At 42.5% G+C, this 18,751-nt stretch overlaps 1 protein-coding gene across 8 annotated transcripts in view; it reads left to right on the forward strand.

The window, feature by feature from the left end:
• The window catches only part of LOC138749945 (kelch-like protein 25), a 53,934-nt gene that overhangs the window by 17,180 nt on the left and 18,003 nt on the right, over positions 1-18,751 (forward strand). For 6 of the 8 annotated variants that reach the window (XR_011348960.1, XR_011348964.1, XR_011348961.1 and 3 more), the window contains 2 exons: positions 13,764-14,373; positions 15,689-16,917. Coding sequence is in view for 2 of the 8 variants with exons in the window: in XM_069912036.1 (XP_069768137.1) it covers positions 13,798-14,373; positions 15,689-16,903 (1,791 nt within the window). In the remaining 6 variants the exon portion in view is untranslated. Of the gene's footprint in view, positions 1-3,008; positions 3,055-13,763; positions 14,374-15,688; positions 16,918-18,751 lie in introns of all 8 variants that reach the window. The other 2 variants (XR_011348962.1, XR_011348963.1) reach the window with 1 other exon arrangement.

The following is an 18,751-nucleotide window of genomic DNA, read 5'->3' on the forward strand; positions in this document are numbered from 1 at the left end:
TTTACTTTTATCTCAATTTTATACACTCAATTTAAATTTCCTTCCATCTCAATCTCAGCTGACCCGATCTCTTCTGCGAAGAGAGTAAACGGCCTTTTATTGTGAGAGGTCTTGAATGTAGAAGCAGGGAGGTCTTACTGCAGTGGTGCAGGGTCCTGGGGAAGGCCATACCTTGATTATTGTGTACACCTAATCTCAATAGTTGAGGGGGGCGTTCATCAGATTGCTTCCTGGGATGGCAGGACATTAGACTAGTTATATTCAGTTGAATTTATGAAAATGAGCAGAGATCCCATGAAAATGAGCAGAGATCCCATTGAGACATATAAAATTCTAATGTGGGGTGGTGCAGTGGTTAGTGCAGTGCCTTTAGAGCGCCAGCAATTGGGAGCAGGGTTAGAATCCTGTGCTGTCTGTAAGGAATTTATACATTCTCCCCATGTCTGCATGAGTTTCCCCCGGGGGGGGGGGGGGGGTCGGTTTCCTCTCACCGTTCAAAACACACCGGTGGTTGGACATTAATTGGATGTAAATTTGGTAGTATGGATTCGTGGACTGAAGTGGCCTGTTACCATGCTGTATGTCTAAATGTAATATTTTTTAAAAAGACTAGACAGGTTAGATGCAGGAAGATTGTTCTTGATCTTGGGAAGTCCAGAACAAGGGGTCACTATTTACATTCTAAGGATAAGGGATAAACTATTTAGGGCATCCCAGGGCTGTGTGTTCAGTTCATTCCTGTTCACGTTACTGTCCCACGACTGCATCACTCGATCCAGCTCCAATCATGCCATTCAGTTTGCAGATGACACAACAGTAATTGGCCTCATCAGCGACAATGATGGGTCGCACTGCAGAGAAAAGGTGGAAAATCTCGTAACAACCTACGTCTCCACATCGACAAGATTAAGGAGATGATAGTGGACTTCAGGAGGACCAGGAATGACCACCCTCCACTACACACGAATAACTATAGTGGAGAGAGAGGAGAGCACCAAGTTCCTTGCAGTTCACTTAACTATTGACCAATTGTGTATACACATCTCCTCACTTGTCAGGGAGGCACAACAGCAACTGCACTTTCTGAGAAGACTAAAGCAGGCAAGGCTACTGGCATTATGTCAACCTTCTACAGGAGCTTTATTGAGAATGTCTTGGCTGGCTGTATCACAGTGTGCTACGGTTGCTGGAGAGAAATGGATCAGAGGTCAATCCACAGGACCATAAGAGTGGGAGAGAGGATCACTAGAGTTTCCCTCCACCCCCCCCCCCCCCCCCCACTGATGTGATCAATTAGGATCGTTGTGTGAAGAAGGTCCGCAAAATCATTGAGGACCCCTTCCACCCCGCACACAGTTTCTTTCAGTTGCTCCCGTCGGGGAAGAGATCCAGGAGGATCAGAGCCAGCACCACCAGGCTGAGGAACAGCTTCTTCCCACAGGCAGTGAGAACGACCAAAGGAACTGCTCAAGCTGACCATTTACAAAGGAGTTACCCTTTCGGCAAATGGGATCAAGGGTTTGGAGAGATTTTATGACACCTAACTATGTGTACATTTTTCTTGTTTTTAAATAAAAGGGATCTCTAGCTGAAAGACAAGCCATCGGCTGCTGACTGGTAAAACTGTCTTGGGAGAAAAAAGAAGCAATATCTCGTTGCACAACTCTTAACTATATCCATTGGGTCTTTATTGCTCAACTTAAACCTCTAAAGTGCAAATCACTGGATAACAGTTATGCCGAGATCATGTTTTTCATCCCCCACCACACCCCAAAATATATTGATTTTTTTTTGGAAGGGGGTTAATTATGAACATCTGCACCACAGAAAGGGTGAAATAATATGAGCAAACTGTGAAACACAAGAATTGCAGGTGGTAGCACCTTGCAGTGAACTGGGATTCACTGGTAGTACTTTGGCTGGCTCCGTCCCCTGGTTTCCTGCCTAAACCCAGAATCTTTCCTAAGACCAACATGAGACCCTCCCCATACTTATAAGCTAATAAAAGCATTTGTTCTCCCTCCAGTCGTGAGAGCTTTTATTCATGCTACATCCCTTGAGCAAACAAGACAATAGAGGGACTCCAATCAGGCAGCCATCCATGGAAAATCAACAGTGTTTGGATTGAAGCCCTTTTCTGAAAAAGGATTTCAACCCAAAATGGTTACGGTTCATTTTCCATAGACCAGTGGTTCTCAACCATATGTGGTTGGAAAGAAAAAGCTTGAAAACCCCTGTTTTAATCGTACCTAATTGACTCGTTCTGTGCACGATTTCAGAACTCCAAAGAAAATGGGCCAATAACCATTTTTCTAAAGCAAAATATTTCAGTAACAATTGGGTCTAGAGCAGTGATTCTCAACCTTCCTTTCCCACTCACACCCCACCTTAAGCAATCCCTTACTAATCACAGAGCACCGATGGCCTAGGGAATACTCAAAGTGGTATGTGAGTGGAAAGAAAAAGGTTGAGAACCACTGCCCTGGACAAACTCCTTCACTGACCCATGTCCAGGGCTGGTACTGTGTTTTGGAGCTCTGAAATATGTGTTTACTTGTGGACCAATTTAAGCAACTCTTGTTTATCATTGCTCCCGGTGGCCCGACAGTTCTCGCTGCCCCGACGGTCCCCACTGCCCCGAGACTCTTAGACAGGGACGGAAAAATAGGTTATGAGGTAGAAAGGGTTTAGTTTGGGGTTTTTTTTTAGGTAGGAATATATATAGATCAGCACAACGTTGAGGGCAAAGGGCCTGTTCTGTGCTGTAATATTCTGTGTTCTATTTCATTTGTTGGTGACAACTGCAAACCCTATAAGTATTCTGTTTACAATATTCAGGGAAAAGAAGGATGTGTATCATGTGCAAACAGTTGAGTTTTAGTTTAATTTAGACATCATGGGCTATACTGTTCTATGTGTCAGAACACTCCAGTCCATTATTAATATCAATGTAAGTGAATGATTGCTTGATACAGTAAAACCTAGCTCAGTAAATTGTTATTCTGCAGGTGGCACAGCAGCTCCAGCAACCGGGATTCGAATCCAGTGATGTCTGTAAGGAGTTTGTACGTTCTCTCTGCATCTGCATGGGTTTCTTCCCACCATTCAAACCGTACTGGGTTGTAGGTCAATTGGGTGTAATTGGGTGGCACAGGCTCGAGGGCTGCCAAGGCTGTTTAAATTTGAAATGTCAACAAAGGTAGGTTGGTCTGAAGTAGGTGCTGCGCAATTTTCTAGTTTAACAGAGTTGAAGAATCACTTGTACAATCCTTTAATCAGATGTTTGAGCTTCACAAGTTAACACAGCGGACGGGGGAGTTAGCAAAACGAAATCTAATCCATTTTGTAATCATTATACATGTTCACTGCCTAGCAATCCAGTGCAACAAACCAAGTTAATTCCCCTTTTGTTCTCTTGGATGCCTGGGCTAAGTCTAGCACATTCAGATCTACATTTCAGCAATTAATTTAAAAAAAACATGAAGATGCTGCAAATGTATTAAAAAAATCTAGAAATACTCAGCTGGTCAGGTCTCACCTGCGGGAAGAGGAACGGAGTTCACGGTTCTGGTCAAAGGCTTTTCGTCAGAACTCAGGATGTGCCTCAATGCATTAGGGCAACGTCTTTTACCCACCGAGGAAGTTGAGGTGCAATGTTGCAGATGTTATATTTCCAATCTAACTCCAGCAACTGTTCCATTTCATTCCTTGGGCTGAAAATACAAGGAAAAAATTTGCAGACCAGTGACTAATAATGATTTGGGCTAAAGGGGTTAAAGAAAAGAACCCTTTTTGGAATTCCTTGAGGGTCAAAGTGATGACATGTGGACATATACAAACATTTCCTCCCATAATGAATGCAACATTTAGACAAGTGCCTCCTGAGAAATGACTGGACAGTTAGCCAAGGTAATTAAAGAGAAGGGAATTGTCTATATTAGAATAGCCCAACATTGTTCCACCCAATGAGCGATGGAAGTCAGGAATTAATTGCTTGAAACAAAAACTCTCATCACATTTTAAAAGTTTCTGTTGTTATCTGCAAGAGACAGGGTGGAATATTTCAAACTGCTACTTTTACACAAAACTTCTCTAATGGATTGGATGCTTGCACAGCAGTCATGTATGCCATAAATACCTGTAAGGCTCCAGAATTGGTAAATTGTTCATTAATGTTGGGGCTGCTACTGGTTTAACTTGCACTCATTATACCATAGATTCCGGTCATAATCTCCACAGTAATTCACATGATTCTGGTAGTACTTGAGTGGCATGTATTGATGTTTTGACTTGTTTTTCTGCAATGTAATGTAGAGAAATGTGTTGTTGCTGGACCATATACTTATAAATATTTATCCAGATTTAATTCTTGCTGGGACCTGTGAGGTCCAAGGTAGGTGGAAGTCCATGGTGCCTGCAAGCTTTGTCAATCTATTTCATTAAGACAAGAATCCCAGGGCATTGTTACTACAGTAAAATCACTATTATCCAGAATTCAAGCAACGGTTAGCTTCAAGCCACCGGCCAAAAAAAAGTCTGGAAAGTAAATAGGAAGAAAAAATGTTTAAAATTGACCTCCCCCCACCCCAGTGGTCATTTCACCAATCCACACAACACTCAATCTCAAGCAACCATAAACATAAAATTCACTTCTCCGGCACCTACCAATCCACACTGGTACTGGATGTCAGGTTTTTATTTTTCTGTAGCAGATTTTGCAAGGCAATGGATGAACAGAATAAATGGCTGCAATGCTCGAGTTAGCGGAATTTGGGAAGTCATGTGTCTGGAATGAAGTGTTCTCGGGGAGGGATGAGCCAAGAGGCTCAATAACAAAACAAGAACCCCCTCAACTTAACCTTAAATTTTCCCAGTTTTAAAGGTGTAATTTCAGTCAGTGAGCATTTTTACTCAGTCTGTATTATTAGTTAAAAATTTGCAAATTATGAAAGTCAATTTTTTTGTTATTACTATACAGCAATCAGTCATTACTACACAACAGGCAAATGTGAAACATGCACTTCCTAAAGCATTAGAGGAGATTTTCTAAGTATGTATATCCCATTAAGCTCAGCAAATTTACAGTATGATATTGCTCCATTCAATCCCTGATGTAGTGTCAAATAAAATTGATCTCATCATTTTGTGATCCTTGGCCCTGTCATTGGGATGAGAGGACTAATTCTGGGAGGGCTTTTGTCTCACTTATTGGCTTTCAAGTAGTGAGAGTATTAATATCTGAACACAACCGTGGGTTTGGCTCTCATGGCCAAATCCAGTTCAAAGGCAAGGCGATCATGGTCAAAGATGATCAGAGGTGTTCCCTTTATTCAACCCATCCCTTTCTCATCTACTGGAAACAAATGTGCTTTCCCTCTTTTCCACATCTGATGGTCTCAGAAGTGAAACATTTACCCCGTTTCTCTTTCTATGGATACTTTCTGATCAACTAAGTATTTCTATTTTACTTCCAATGCATAATTTCTTTTTTATTTTTAGGGTTGAGATCTTGAAAAGCAGTTCAACTGGATTCAGACGATTCTATGAATCATTTTAAAAGAAGCAAAGTCTCAAATTCCTAGAAGTTAAACACCTTACAAAAACTGAAGCCAAAACAAATTGATCCCAACTGGTGACCCTGTTCACTTGAATGGGATTGTGTTACACATCAGTCATCCCCGCCACCTTGCTCAAGGAACAAATGTGGTGGGCAATAGGGCCCTCTAATTCCATGTCTTGGTCGAAAGCTGCCAGGTGGCGATTATGCATTTAAGTACTTCAGAAAATATTTTATTTTGCCATTTGACAGATAAAATAAGTATTTAATATCTTTTGAATTTCAACAAGTTGTTAGACATTGTTAGAAACGGAGTATTTCTTATCCAACATGTGTTAAGGCCAAGTACACTGTAGGAATGTGCCTGTAAAGATATGATATTCTTTGAAATTGTGAAGCTACATCTCCACAAAGTGAAGGGAGGAAAGTTTTTTTTAAATTTACCATGTATTTTGGCGTATAAGATGACCCGCAAAATGCTCAAAAATCAGGAGTTGTCTTATACACCAGATACAAAGATGAGACCTTAAATTCAACTCAGAAAACTGCTCACCAAATAAGACGACCCTTGAAGCACCTCCCCACGGTTTCAGAACTCCAAAGGAAATTTTTCTCAAACAAAATATTTCAGTAACAAATGGGTCTAGAGCAGTGATTCTCATCCTTCCCTTCCCACTCACATCCCACCTTAATCAATCCCAACAGAGCACCTATGGCAAAGCGATTACTTAAGGTGGTAAAGACAAGTTTGAAAACCACTGGTCTAGAGCATCATCTGTCATAGTGATACAAATGTTGACTTTGATAAGAGAACCACAGATTATGGAAAAGGTGTTGGAAAATGTAACTGAGGTAGAGTGTCAGAATCTTTTGAACTGTGGATTACCCTTGGAGGGCTGGGTGGCCCATTCCAGCTCCCATTTATTATTGAATGGATGTGTATTCAAATATTGTTTAATTAGGTTGCTCGATTCAAGGCAGTTTTGAAGGAATTGGATCCCACCTTGCTTCAAGATATTTTGTTATGCAAAAATTGTGAATGGTCCTCATTTAATCAGTTCTAGCAAAACTGAGAAAGTCATTGGAATACTCAAAACCTGACGATATAACATCCAGTCAGTTTGCATTCAATTCGCATTGTGTCATTTCATACAGTCATCACCTTTTATAGTCTTGACTGCGTTGTGTAACGCTGTTAGCTTAAAGTAAATATCAATCAATAAATTTTGAAAACACAATTTTGTCGGAGAATTCAAATTGTCCATTTTCTGAAATTGTGTAGCAATATGGATCTGAGCTTTTGGCAATTTCTTTTTTAAAAATAATTTTTTATTTTTCACACTGTGAACCATATCAATCAAAATACACACAAATATTTCCCTCTTAAATATACACAGTGGCATTTTCTCCCCTTTTTTCCCCCCCTACCTTCCCTCCCCCTTCCCACCCCCTCCAAACCCATTAAACAATGTCATCACACAATGAAAATAAACAAGAAAAATGTGTCATCTCCTTTTACACACTGGATCAAGTCATTTTGTCTATTAATTTTAGGGGGTGGAGGTCCGAGGCAAGCCCTCTCTGTTATGTTCCATGTACGGTTCCCAAATTTGTTCAAATATTGTGACTTTATTTTTTAAATTGTATGTTATTTTTTCCAATGGAATACATTTATTCATTTCCATGTACCATTGCTGTACTCTCAGGCTCTCTTCTGATTTCTAAGTTGACATTATACATTTTTTTGCTACTGCTAAGACGATCATAATAAATCTTTTTTTGCGCTTCATCCAGTTTGAGGCCTAATTCCTTACTACTTATATTACTTAGAAGAAAGATCTCTGGATTTTTTGATATGTTGTTTTTTGTGATTTATTTAATACCTGGTTTAGATCTTCCCAAAACATTTTCACTTTCTCACATGCCCAAATTGCATGTACTGTTGTTCCCATTTCCTTCTGACAGCAAAAACATCTATTTGATAATGTTGGATCCCATTTTTTTAACTTTTGGGGCGTGATAGTATAACCTGTGTAACCAATTATACTGTATTGCGCATGGTAACCTTGTGTTTATAATATTCTTCATAGTTCCAGAACATAATTTTCCCCATGTTTCATTTTTTATCTTTATGTTGAAATCTTTTTCCCACTTTTGTTTGGGTTTATAGCTTATTTTATCATTTTCCTTCTCTTGCAGCTTGATGTACATGTTCGTTATAAATCTTTTAATTATCATTGTGTCTGTAATCACATATTCAAAGCTGCTTCCTTCTGGTAATCTCAGTCTGTTTCCCAATTTATCCTTTAAGTAGGCTTTCAGTTGATGGTATGCAAACATTGTACCATGAGTTATTCCATATTTGTACTTCAACTGTTCAAATGTTAATAAATTATTTCCCAAAAAACAATTTTCTATTCTTTTAATTCCTTTTCTTTCCCATTCTCCAAAGGAAAGGTTATCTGTATAATTCTGTATAATCCCCATTACTCATTGGCATCACTTCACTTTTATTTGCGTTGAACTTGTACCCTGATATTTCTCCATATTCCTTCAATTTCTCATGTAATTCTTTTATTGATATTTCTGGTTCTGTTAAGTATACTATGATGTCATCTGCAAATAAGCTGGTTTATATTTTTATCCCTTTTATTTTATTTTCTGTTTTTATCAGTTCTGCCAATGGTTCTATTGCTAAAGCGAACAGTGAGGGAGATAATGGACATCCCTGCCTAGTTGACCTACTTAATTTAAATTGGTTCGATACATATCCATTGACCTTTGCCAATGGTCCATTATATAATGCTTTAATCCAATTAATATATTTTTCTGATAGATTAAAGCTCTGTAATAATTTGAATAAATAATTCCATTCTACCCTGTCAAAGGATTTTTTTGTGTCTAAAGCAACAGCCACTGTTGGTTTCTTATTTCCTTGAACTGCATGAATTAGATTAATAAATTTACAGACATTATCTGCTGTTCGTCTTTTCTTAATAAATCCAGTTTGATCTTGTTTTACTATTTTTGGTACACAATCTGTTTGCTGATAATTTTGATATGATCTAATAATCTGAATTAAGTAGAGATATTGGTCTATATGATGCTGGTGTTAATGGATCCTTCCCCGTCTTTGGTATTACTGTAATTATTGCTGTCTTGCATGAATCTGGCAAGTTCTGTGTTTCTTCTATCTGGTTCATTACTTTCAGGAGGGGAGGAATTAATAACTCTTTTAAATGTTTTATAGAAATCTATTGGGAATCCACCTCTCCAGGCGTTTTATTGTTTGGCAGCTTTTTTAATATATCCTGTACTTTCTCTATTTCAAATGGTTTTATCAATTTGTTTTGTTCTTCTTGCAATTTCGGCAGTTCAATTTTAGCTAAAAACGCTTCTATTTTATCATCTTTCCCCTCATTCTCAGTTTGGTAAAATTGTTCATAAAATTCCTTAAAAGTTCTCATTAATCTCCATTGGATTATATGTAATTTGTTTGTCCTTTTTCCTTGATGCCAATACAATTCTTTTTGCTTGTTCTGTTTTAAGTTGCCAGGCTAATATTTTGTGTGTTTTTTCTCCTAGTTCATAATACTTTTGCTTTATTTTCATTATGTTCTTCTCCACCTTATACATTTGTAATGTTTCGTATTTTATTTTTTTGTCCGCCAATTCTCTTCTTTTCGTTATATCATCCCTTTTTACTAGTTCCTTTTCTGTACTTACTATCTCCCTTTCCAACGGTTCCATTTCCCGATTGTAGTCCTTTTTCATCTTAGTTACATAACTTATTATCTGTCCTCTAATGAAGGCTTTCATTGCGTCCCATAATATAAATTTGTCTTTCACTGATTCTGTATTTATTTCAAAGTACATTTTAATTTTGCGTTCAATAAACTCTCTAAATTCCTGCCTTTTAAGTAGCTTGGAGGTTAACCTCCATCTATATGTTCTTGGTGGGATGTCTTCCAGTTCTATTGCTAGTAACAGGGGTGAATGATCTGATAGTAGTCTAGCTTTATATTCAGTTTTACTAACTCTCCCTTGAATATGGGCTGACAACAAAAACATATCAATCCTCGAGAATGTTTTATGCCTACTCAAATAATATGAGTATTCCTTCTCTCTTGGGTGTTGCCTCCTCCATATATCCATAAGTTTCATTTCCTGCATTGATTTAACCATAAATTTGGCCACTTTATTCTTTTTGCTAGTCTTTTGTCCAGTTTTATCCAACGTTGGATCCAAATTAAGGTTAAAATCCCCGCCTATCAATATATTCCCTTGCATATCTTCAAAAAAATTTCTTGCATAAACTTTTGATCCTCTTCATTAGGTGGATATATATTGAGTAAATTCCAGATATATCTGACACTTTATCATTACATACCTCCCTGCTGGATCTATTATTTCCTCCTCTATTTTGATTGGTACATTTTTGTTAACTAATATGGCTACGCATTTAGCTTTTGAATTATGTGATGCTGCCGCTACGTGTCCTACCCAGTCTCTCTTTAATTTGTTATATTCCATTTCAGTTAGATGCATTTCCTGCACAAATGCTATGTCTGTTTTTTTCTTTTTTCAGTAAATTTAATAGCCTCTTCTGTTTAATTTGGTTATGTATTCCATTAATATTTATAGTCATATAATTCAACATGGCCATTTCATACCCTGTTTACACCTCATTTCCTTTTCCCCATTTTCATCTCAGTTTCCCCTTTTTAAACTCAGTGCATGACAACACATTGAAAACATAAAATACTTCAACAACTCCCACATCCAATATCCCTTTAGCCCCAAATATCCCCCCCCCACTCTGATTTGCCCCCTATCCCTTGCCGGGCAACCACAACTCCCCACTCCATTTGGATTGCGAACCCAGTCACAAGCGTCAACTGATTTCGCAGTGACGGTTATTCCCTCTCCCACCCAATCCCCCCCCCAGAAAATACTTATTTTTACACATATAACAAAGCTCACCCTCTTTTTTTCCCCTTACTTCTTTTCTTCCCTTCTCTTTCCCTTCTTTAGTTCTTACATATACATTATTTTTATATCATTATATGTATTTTATCACCGTTCTTCATTCTTGTTACATCTCTTCATCTCTCCTTCTGTCCTTCAGGCATTCTGCAAATTCTCGTGCTTCCTCTGGATCTGAGAACAGTCTGTTTTGCTCCCGAGGGATAAATATTTTAAGCCCAGTTGGATGTCTTAACATAAATTTATAACCTTTTTTCCATAGGATCGATTTTGCTGCATTAAACTCCTTCCTCGTCTTTAAGTGTTTAAAAACTTATGTCTGGGTAAAAAAATATTTTTTGACCCTTGTATTCCAATGGTTTATTGTCTTCTCTAATTTTATTCCTTGCCCGCTCAGTATATTTTCTCTTGTCATATATCTCAAAAATTTTACTAAAACGGATCTTGGTTTTTGATGTGTCTGTGGTTTCGGGGCTAGTGTTTTGTGTGTCCTTTCTATTTTCATTCCTTCCTGTATTTCTGTCATTCCCAGGACCTTTGGGATCCATTCTTTTATAAATTCCTTCATATCTGTGGCTTCTTCATCTTCCTTTAGGCCCACTATTTTTATGTTGTTTCGTCTACTATAATTTTCCAACGTATCAATTTTCTGAGCTAACAACTCTTGCGTCTCTTTAACTTTTTTATCACTTTCTTCCAATTTTCTCCTTAAGTCATTCACTTCCATTTCTACAGCCGTTTCTCGTTCTTCCACATTTTCTAATCTTTTCCTTATTTCTGTCATGACCAGCTCTATTCTACTCACTTTTTCTTCTGTACTTTTCATTTCACTAAATTCTAATGCCAACCATTCTTTTAATGCTCTCATTTGTTCTTCAAAAAATACTTTATCTATATTCTGTCCATCTGTTTTATCTTTTATTTCTCTGTGCAGTTCTTGGTCTTCTTCTGTGTCTGCACCTGTGTTTGTGTCATCATCTTCTCTTCCTTGTTTCTGTGTCTCTTCTGAATTTCCTGATGAGTTGCTTGTCTCACTTTGCTGGGCGTCTTCTTGCAGTTGGGCGTCTTCTTGCAGTTGGGCGTCTTCTTGCAGTTGGGCGTCTTCTTGCAGTTGGGCGTCTTCTTGCAGTTGGGCGTCTTCTTGCAGTTGGGCGTCTTCTTGCAGTTGGGCGTCTTCTTGCAGTTGGGCGTCTTCTTGCAGTTGGGCGTCTTCTTGCAGTTGGGCGTCTTCTTGCAGTTGGGCGTCTTCTTGCAGTTGGGCGTCTTCTTGCAGTTGGGCGTCTTCTTGCAGTTGGGCGTCTTCTTGCAGTTGGGCGTCTTCTTGCAGTTGGGCGTCTTCTTGCAGTTGGGCGTCTTCTTGCAGTTGGGCGTCTTCTGCTGGGCTACTCATCTGTTGGGCCTCCTGCTGCTGCTCTTCTTTCCTATCACTCCCTTTCCTGTCGCTTTCCTCTTCTTCCAGCTGAGAGCCCTGGTGTCGGGCATCCCTCAGCTGGTCGTGTTGTGTTTGGCCGCTCCTCAGCTGAGCCCCGGGTTGGTGTTCTCCTTCTCCTTAGTAAGCGCACTTTTGTTTGGCTCAGAGAGCAGTCCAGCGGTTGGGGGAGGGGGGTCGCGACTCTGCGGGGTCGTCACCAACCTCGGAGAATGGGCTCTCTTCTCCACAATGGCTCCCTGTTTCTTCATGCAGGTAGGCCTTCTCCTTTCTCTTCCGGCATCTTTTCTTTTTTTCCCATTGTTTTTACATTTTCCTTCTTGGGTGCCATCTTCTTTCTTTTCTCTACAACTTTATCTTTTATTTGTTATGTTTTGTATTTCTTGAACTTTGTATTTTCTTCACTTTATTTCTTCTTTTCGGGAGAGGGCTGGTATTCCCCTGCCAGCCACTACTCCATCACGTGACTGCTAGCTTTTGGCAACTTCCATGTCGTTACTGATCGCTTACCTTTTTAGAAACCCTGTTAATAGAAGCTTGACAGGAGATCTATTTTGTGACAGTGACATTGTTACCGTTCTGTGTGAACGAAAGACCAAGTGTCAATATTTGATCAGTGTTCAAACAGCATGATTACTGTTGCAGCCTACAACGTTACCCTCCTTCCACGCTAACTGATCAAGTGTCAGAATTCAAACTCCTTTCTCTATCCAAGGTAGAAGTCGATCACATGGTTCCAGCAGCCAAGATCAACAAGTTCACCACTGGCCAGAATTAGAACCTATTTTCACATGGGATATATTACCAAGTTCGGCATTTGACATCTGTCTCTGACTTTCCTTCAACCATCTTCTTGAAACGCTCTGGTCCCAGTGCAAGCAAGTGCTGCGAGCTATTGCATTTCATTGTGGCAGGGATGAATCAGTATTACTCAAACCTGTGTGTGGAATGAGCTGACAGTGAATAATGGCCACTCTTCGCACCATAATCACCTACTACAATTGCATTTCAGTTCTTCTTTCCATTTATGGTTTTTTTTGATTAAGAGGGCATTCAAAATCTTTTGAAAAAAAATCTAATTAAGTATTCTTTCATTGTTATTAAGATATGGTTAGGAAAAGTTGATTTGGTAACTATTCCAGTATAAATTGAGTTGATACTGGAAAAGACAACCCAATACTAAGAGTGAGTGAAACAGGAAATTCTGCAGGTAATGTGATTGTAGTATACGTACGAAAGAGCAGGTCCCACAACGTCCATGGGAGGGAAAGATATATAACCAACGTTTCGGGCCTGAGCCCTTTGTCAAGGTATAAGCAAGAAGCAGACAGGGTCCTGAATAAAAAGGTGGGGGGGAGGGAAGGAGGAGGAGCACAGGCCAACGGGCAAGAGGCCAGGGTTGGGCATGGATAGGAGAGAAAAGCTGAAAATTGATCAGGGAGACTGGGCACTGGGAATGCAGGGGTGAGGACAGGAGCCAGAGGAATAGAGAAAGAGAGAAAGGGGATAGAGAGAGGGGATAGGGTAAGAAATGGAGAGAGGGATAGGGAAAGAGAAAAGGGATAGGGAAAGAGGGGATAGAGAAAGAGAGGGAAAGGAAGAGAGAGTGAGGGATAGGGAAAGAGAGAGCTAGGGAAGGACTGAGGGAGATAGGGAAAGAAAAAGCAGAGAAGGATAGGGAAAGAGAGTGAGAGGCCAAAAGCAAAAAGCACTCTACTCTAGTCTTGTAGTCTTGATATTTCTGCCCAAGATTAACGGAACCAAGTCTGAAATTCATCTTTTGTTTTGCAGTGTGATCTTGAGTTCCAATGCGTGAGAAGCGACCATGTCGGTAAGCGAGCACGAGAACCGCAAGTCCCGCATCCAGGGCCCGATGAACACATCATTATTCCACAAAGCTACCCACTCGGACAGTGTCCTCAGCCAGCTGGACAGCCTGCGCAGGCAATGCCTCTTCACCGATGTGACCTTGCGGGCAGGCAGCCGCTCTTTCCTCTGCCACCGGGCCGTGCTGGCCGCCTGCAGCCGTTACTTTGAGGCCATGTTTAGCAGTGGCCTGCGGGAGAGCACCGCTGGTGAGGTGGACTTCCATGGAAGCGTGCACCCGGAGGTTTTGGAGTTGCTGCTGGACTATGCCTACACATCCCGGCTGGCCATCAGCGAGGAGAATGCTGAGTCGCTGCTACAGGCCGGCGACATGCTGCAGTTCCATGACGTGCGCGAGGCTGCCGCCGACTTTCTGGAGAAGAACCTGTGTGCCTCGAACTGCCTGCGCCTCATGCTGCTCTCTGATGCGCATCAGTGCCGGGGCCTCTACCAGCAGGCCTGGCGCATGTGCTTGGCCCACTTTGAGGCCTTTGCCGAGGCTGCCAGCGGTGACGACTTCTGCGGCCTGCCTGAGGTTAAGTACAAACATAAGAAATAGGAGCAGGAGTCGGCCATCCGGCCCTTTGTGCCTGCTCTGCCACTCAGTGAGATGATGGCTGATCTGATGACGGGCTCCTGCCTTTTCCCCATATCCCTTAATTCCCTCACTATGTAAAAATCTATCCAACCTGGTCTTAAGTATGTTCACTGAGGTCGCTTCCTCTGCTTCAATGGGTAGCGAATTCCATAGATTCACCACCCTCTGGGAAAAGCAGTTTCCTCCTCATCTCCGTCCGAAATCTACGACCCTGAATCTTGAGGCTATATCCCTTAGTTCTTGTCTCCCACACCATTGGAAATAACTTACCGGCATCTATTATTTTCTACATTTTTATAAGATTCCTCTCATTCTTCTAAATTCCAGTGCAAACAGTCACAGGTACCTCAACCTCTTCTCATAGGCCAACCACCTCAATCTCTCCTTATAGGCTAACCCCCTCATAGAACCATTGAACATTACAGCACAGAAATAAGCCTCTTTGGCCCTTCTAGTCCGGGCCAAACCATTTTTTTTTTGCCTAGTCCCACTGACCTGCATGCAGTCCATAGATCTCCATACCTCTCCCATTCATGTACTGTCCAAATTCCTCTTAAATGTTAAAAATGAGTCTGCTGGAAGCTCGTTCCACACCCCAACCACCCCTCATGTTCCCCTAAAATTTTCCCCTTTCACTCTTAACCGATGTCCTCTGGTTTGTATCTCACCTACCTTCAGTGGAAAAAAGACAACCTGCATTTACTCTGTCCGTCCCCCTCATAATTTTAAATAATTCTACCAAATCTCCCCTCATTCTTCTACACTCCAGGGAATAAAGTCCTAACCTGTTTAACCTTTCCCTGTAACTCACTTCCAGAAGTCTGGTCAACATCCCAGTAAATCCTCTCTTTCTATTTTATTGATATCTTTCCTGTAATTAGGTGACCAAAACTGCACACAATACTCCTAATGTAACCTCACCAATGTCTTATACAACTTCGTACTCAATACTTTGATTTATGAAGGCCAATATACCAAAAGCTTTCTTTACAACCCTATCCACTTGTGATACCTCTGGAATCAACCTGGTGAATTTCCTCTGCACCGCCTTCAAAGCCTCCCTTGCAAACCAATCTTTTGCGATTCATGCACGAGCACGCTGAAGTCCTTCAAATCAGCTACCATCGTCATTTAGATAATATTATGATCTTCCATTTTTCCTTCTAAAGTAGATAAGCGTACATTTGCCAACATGGTGCTGCATCTGCCAGACCCTTGCCCTCTCACTTAACCTATCTATATCTCACTGTAGGTGAAACTGGCCGAGCTCCTGGCCTGCGACGAGCTGGAGGTGGATGACGAACGGCTGGTCCACCGGGCCGTCATACGATGGGTGCTGCATGATACCGACAGCCGTCGTGCTAGCCTTCCCCGCCTTCTGCGTCACGTCAGGTTGGGGCTGCTGCCTTCTGCGTACCTGGAGCAGGTGGTGGCACGTGACCAGCTGGTGGCAGGCGATGAGCAGAGCATGTGCCTGGTGGAGCAGGCCCGGAGCTGCCGTCGGCAGTCTCTGCTGAAGAGCAACACGCTGGTAGCCTCCAGCCCCTGTGTTCGGCCACGCAGGGCTGGCCACACGCTGCTGATCTTGGGTGGCCGCACCTTCATGTGTGACAAAATCTACCAGCTGGACCAGCGAGCCCGCCGCATCGTGCCCAAGGCCGAGTTTCCCAGCCCACGAAAGGAGTTCAGCGCCTGCGCCATGGGGCCCAAGGTCTACGTCAGTGGTGGCCGCGGATCAGAGAATGGTGTCTCCAGAGACGTGTGGGTCTATGACACGACGGCAGGCGATTGGGCGAAGGCGGCGCCCATGCTGGTTGCCCGCTTTGGTCATGGCTCGGCCGAGCTCCTGGGCTTGCTGTACGCGGTGGGTGGCCACACAGCGGTGGCAGGTGTCTTCCCAGCCTCTCCGTCCGTGTCGCTCAAACAGGTGGAGCGCTATGAGCCGGCGTCAAATGCCTGGGAGATGGCAGCACCGCTGCGTGATGGCGTCAGCAATGCTGCGGTGGTAAGCGCACGGCTGCGCCTTTACGTCATCGGAGGTGCGGGGCTAAGGCGTGAACGTGCCCCTGCTGTGCAGCGCTATGACCCGGTCGACGACCGGTGGGCAGTGGCAGCCGCCTGCCCACAGGCTTGGCGCTACACGGCAGCCGCTGCACTGGGCGGCCAGATCTTCATCGTGGGCGGTGACACCGAGTTCACGGCAGCCTCAGCCTACCGCTTTGACTGCGACACCAACCAGTGGAGCCGCGTTGGGGACATGACGGCCAAGCGTATGAGCTGCCATGCCGTGGCCTCTGGCAACAAGCTGTATGTAGTGGGCGGATACTTTGGCACGCAGCGCTGCAAGAGCCTGGACTGCTACGACCCGGCCTCGGACACATGGAGCAGCATCACCACCGTGCCCTACTCGCTCATCCCCACTGCCTTCGTCAGCACCTGGAAGCATTGCGACCTGGACACCGAATAGACAGAGAGACGGAGGTGAGGGCTACTTGCAGATAGAAGCCGGTTGAAGGGCTGAATGGCCTCAGGGCAGGGAACACCCTTGGCATCCATCTGGTGAATTGAGTTACTTGAGCTGGTTAATGTAAAAACACAAGTAAAACATGAAAATCTGTGGATACCGTGATTGAAGTAAAAACATCATTAGGAGAAACTCAGCCACAAACATAAAGATACATAACCATAATTTCAGACTTGAGTCCTTCATTGAGGTATGAGCAAAATGTGGGGAGACGCCTGCATAAAATGGTGGGGGGGGGGGGGTGGTGGTGGGCAGTGGGAGAAGCATAGTCTCATAGACAGGAGGAAGTAGGTGGATATAGAAGGGAGGGCACACCAACAAACAAGGGGAGGGGTGGTGGCTCCGTGATCGGAGAGGGAAGGGGTAGGAGAGCTGGAGGAAAGGAAACAGGGATGGGGAAGAGAGGGAGAATGGGAAGTGGGCCAGCAGTAACCAGAGAGGTCGATGTTAATGTCCATCTGGTTGGAGAGTGTCTTGAGCAGGGGTGGCCGACCATTTAATTTTTAAATTTAGACATAAAGTCTAAAAGTCTATGCTGCCCAATTAACCTACAACCTTCGTACGTACCTGGTGGGCTGAAATGGCCTGCTACCGCGCTCGACGTCTAACTTAAAAATGATAAGGTTGGCCACCCCTGGCCTGGAGGAAAATTCAGGTTTGCTCCTCGAATTTGAGGGTGGGCTTTGATTGACAGATATTTTTGTTTGGACGCCTGGCCACATTTTGCTCAAGCCCGAAACATCAGTTCTGTATCTTTATCTTCGCTATATAAAGGACACTGTTTGACCTGCCAAGTTTCTCCAGCTTTGGGTTTTTACTTCTGCCGACTTTCATGTTTTACTACAATGTTCGTTCTACATGCTATCCAGGCAGGTTAGCCCATATGTAAGCCCAACAAGTTGTGCAATAATAAAATAGGAGATTGCAACTGCAGGAATCCGGAGCCAAAAATGCCAGATTCTTCTGAAGTGGGTTGAGCCGCATCAGTGGAGGGGGTGGGGGGGGGTTAGAAATGTTGACATTTTAGGTCAGACACTTCATTAAGATTCCTGAAGGATTTGGATCTGGAACATCAACAACTCTTTTCTCCCATTGATGCAGTTCCATCCACGAGGTTCCTCATTAGATTGTATTTGATGAATACAACAAACATGTAGAGAGAGGAGCAGCATTACATCACAGAAACAGGCCATTTGGCCCATCTAATCTGTGCTGAACTATAGTTCTGCCTGGTCCCACTGACCTGCACCAGTCCATAGCCCTCCATACCCCTCCTATCTATGTACCAGTCCAAATTTGTGATAACATTGTGCCTGTATTCACCACTTTAGCTGGCAGTTTGTTCCACACTCTCCCCTAATGTTCCCTCTAAACCTTTTTCCTTTCACTCTTAACCCATGTCCTCTGATTTGTATCTCACCTACTCTCAGTGGAAAGACTACTTACATTTACATTGTCTATACCCTTCGTAATTATAAATACTTCCATCAAATCTCCCCTCATTCTTCCATGCTCCAGGGAATAAAGTCTTAACCTGTTTAACCTTTCCCTGTAACTCAGTTCCTGAAGTCCAGGCAATATCCCAGTAAATCTTTTCTGCACTCTTTCTATCTTATTGATATTTTTCCTGTATTTAGGTGACCTAAGCTGCACACAATCCTCCAAATTTGCTCTCAATGTCTTGTACAACTTTACCACAACATCCTTGCTCCTGCACACAATACTTTGCTTTTGGCCACTTTGCCAAAGCTCTCTTTAAAATCCTATCTACCTGTGATCCCACTTTCAGGG

Source organism: Narcine bancroftii, chromosome 14 (assembly GCF_036971445.1).
Source record: "Narcine bancroftii isolate sNarBan1 chromosome 14, sNarBan1.hap1, whole genome shotgun sequence".
Taxonomy (NCBI): domain Eukaryota; kingdom Metazoa; phylum Chordata; class Chondrichthyes; order Torpediniformes; family Narcinidae; genus Narcine; species Narcine bancroftii.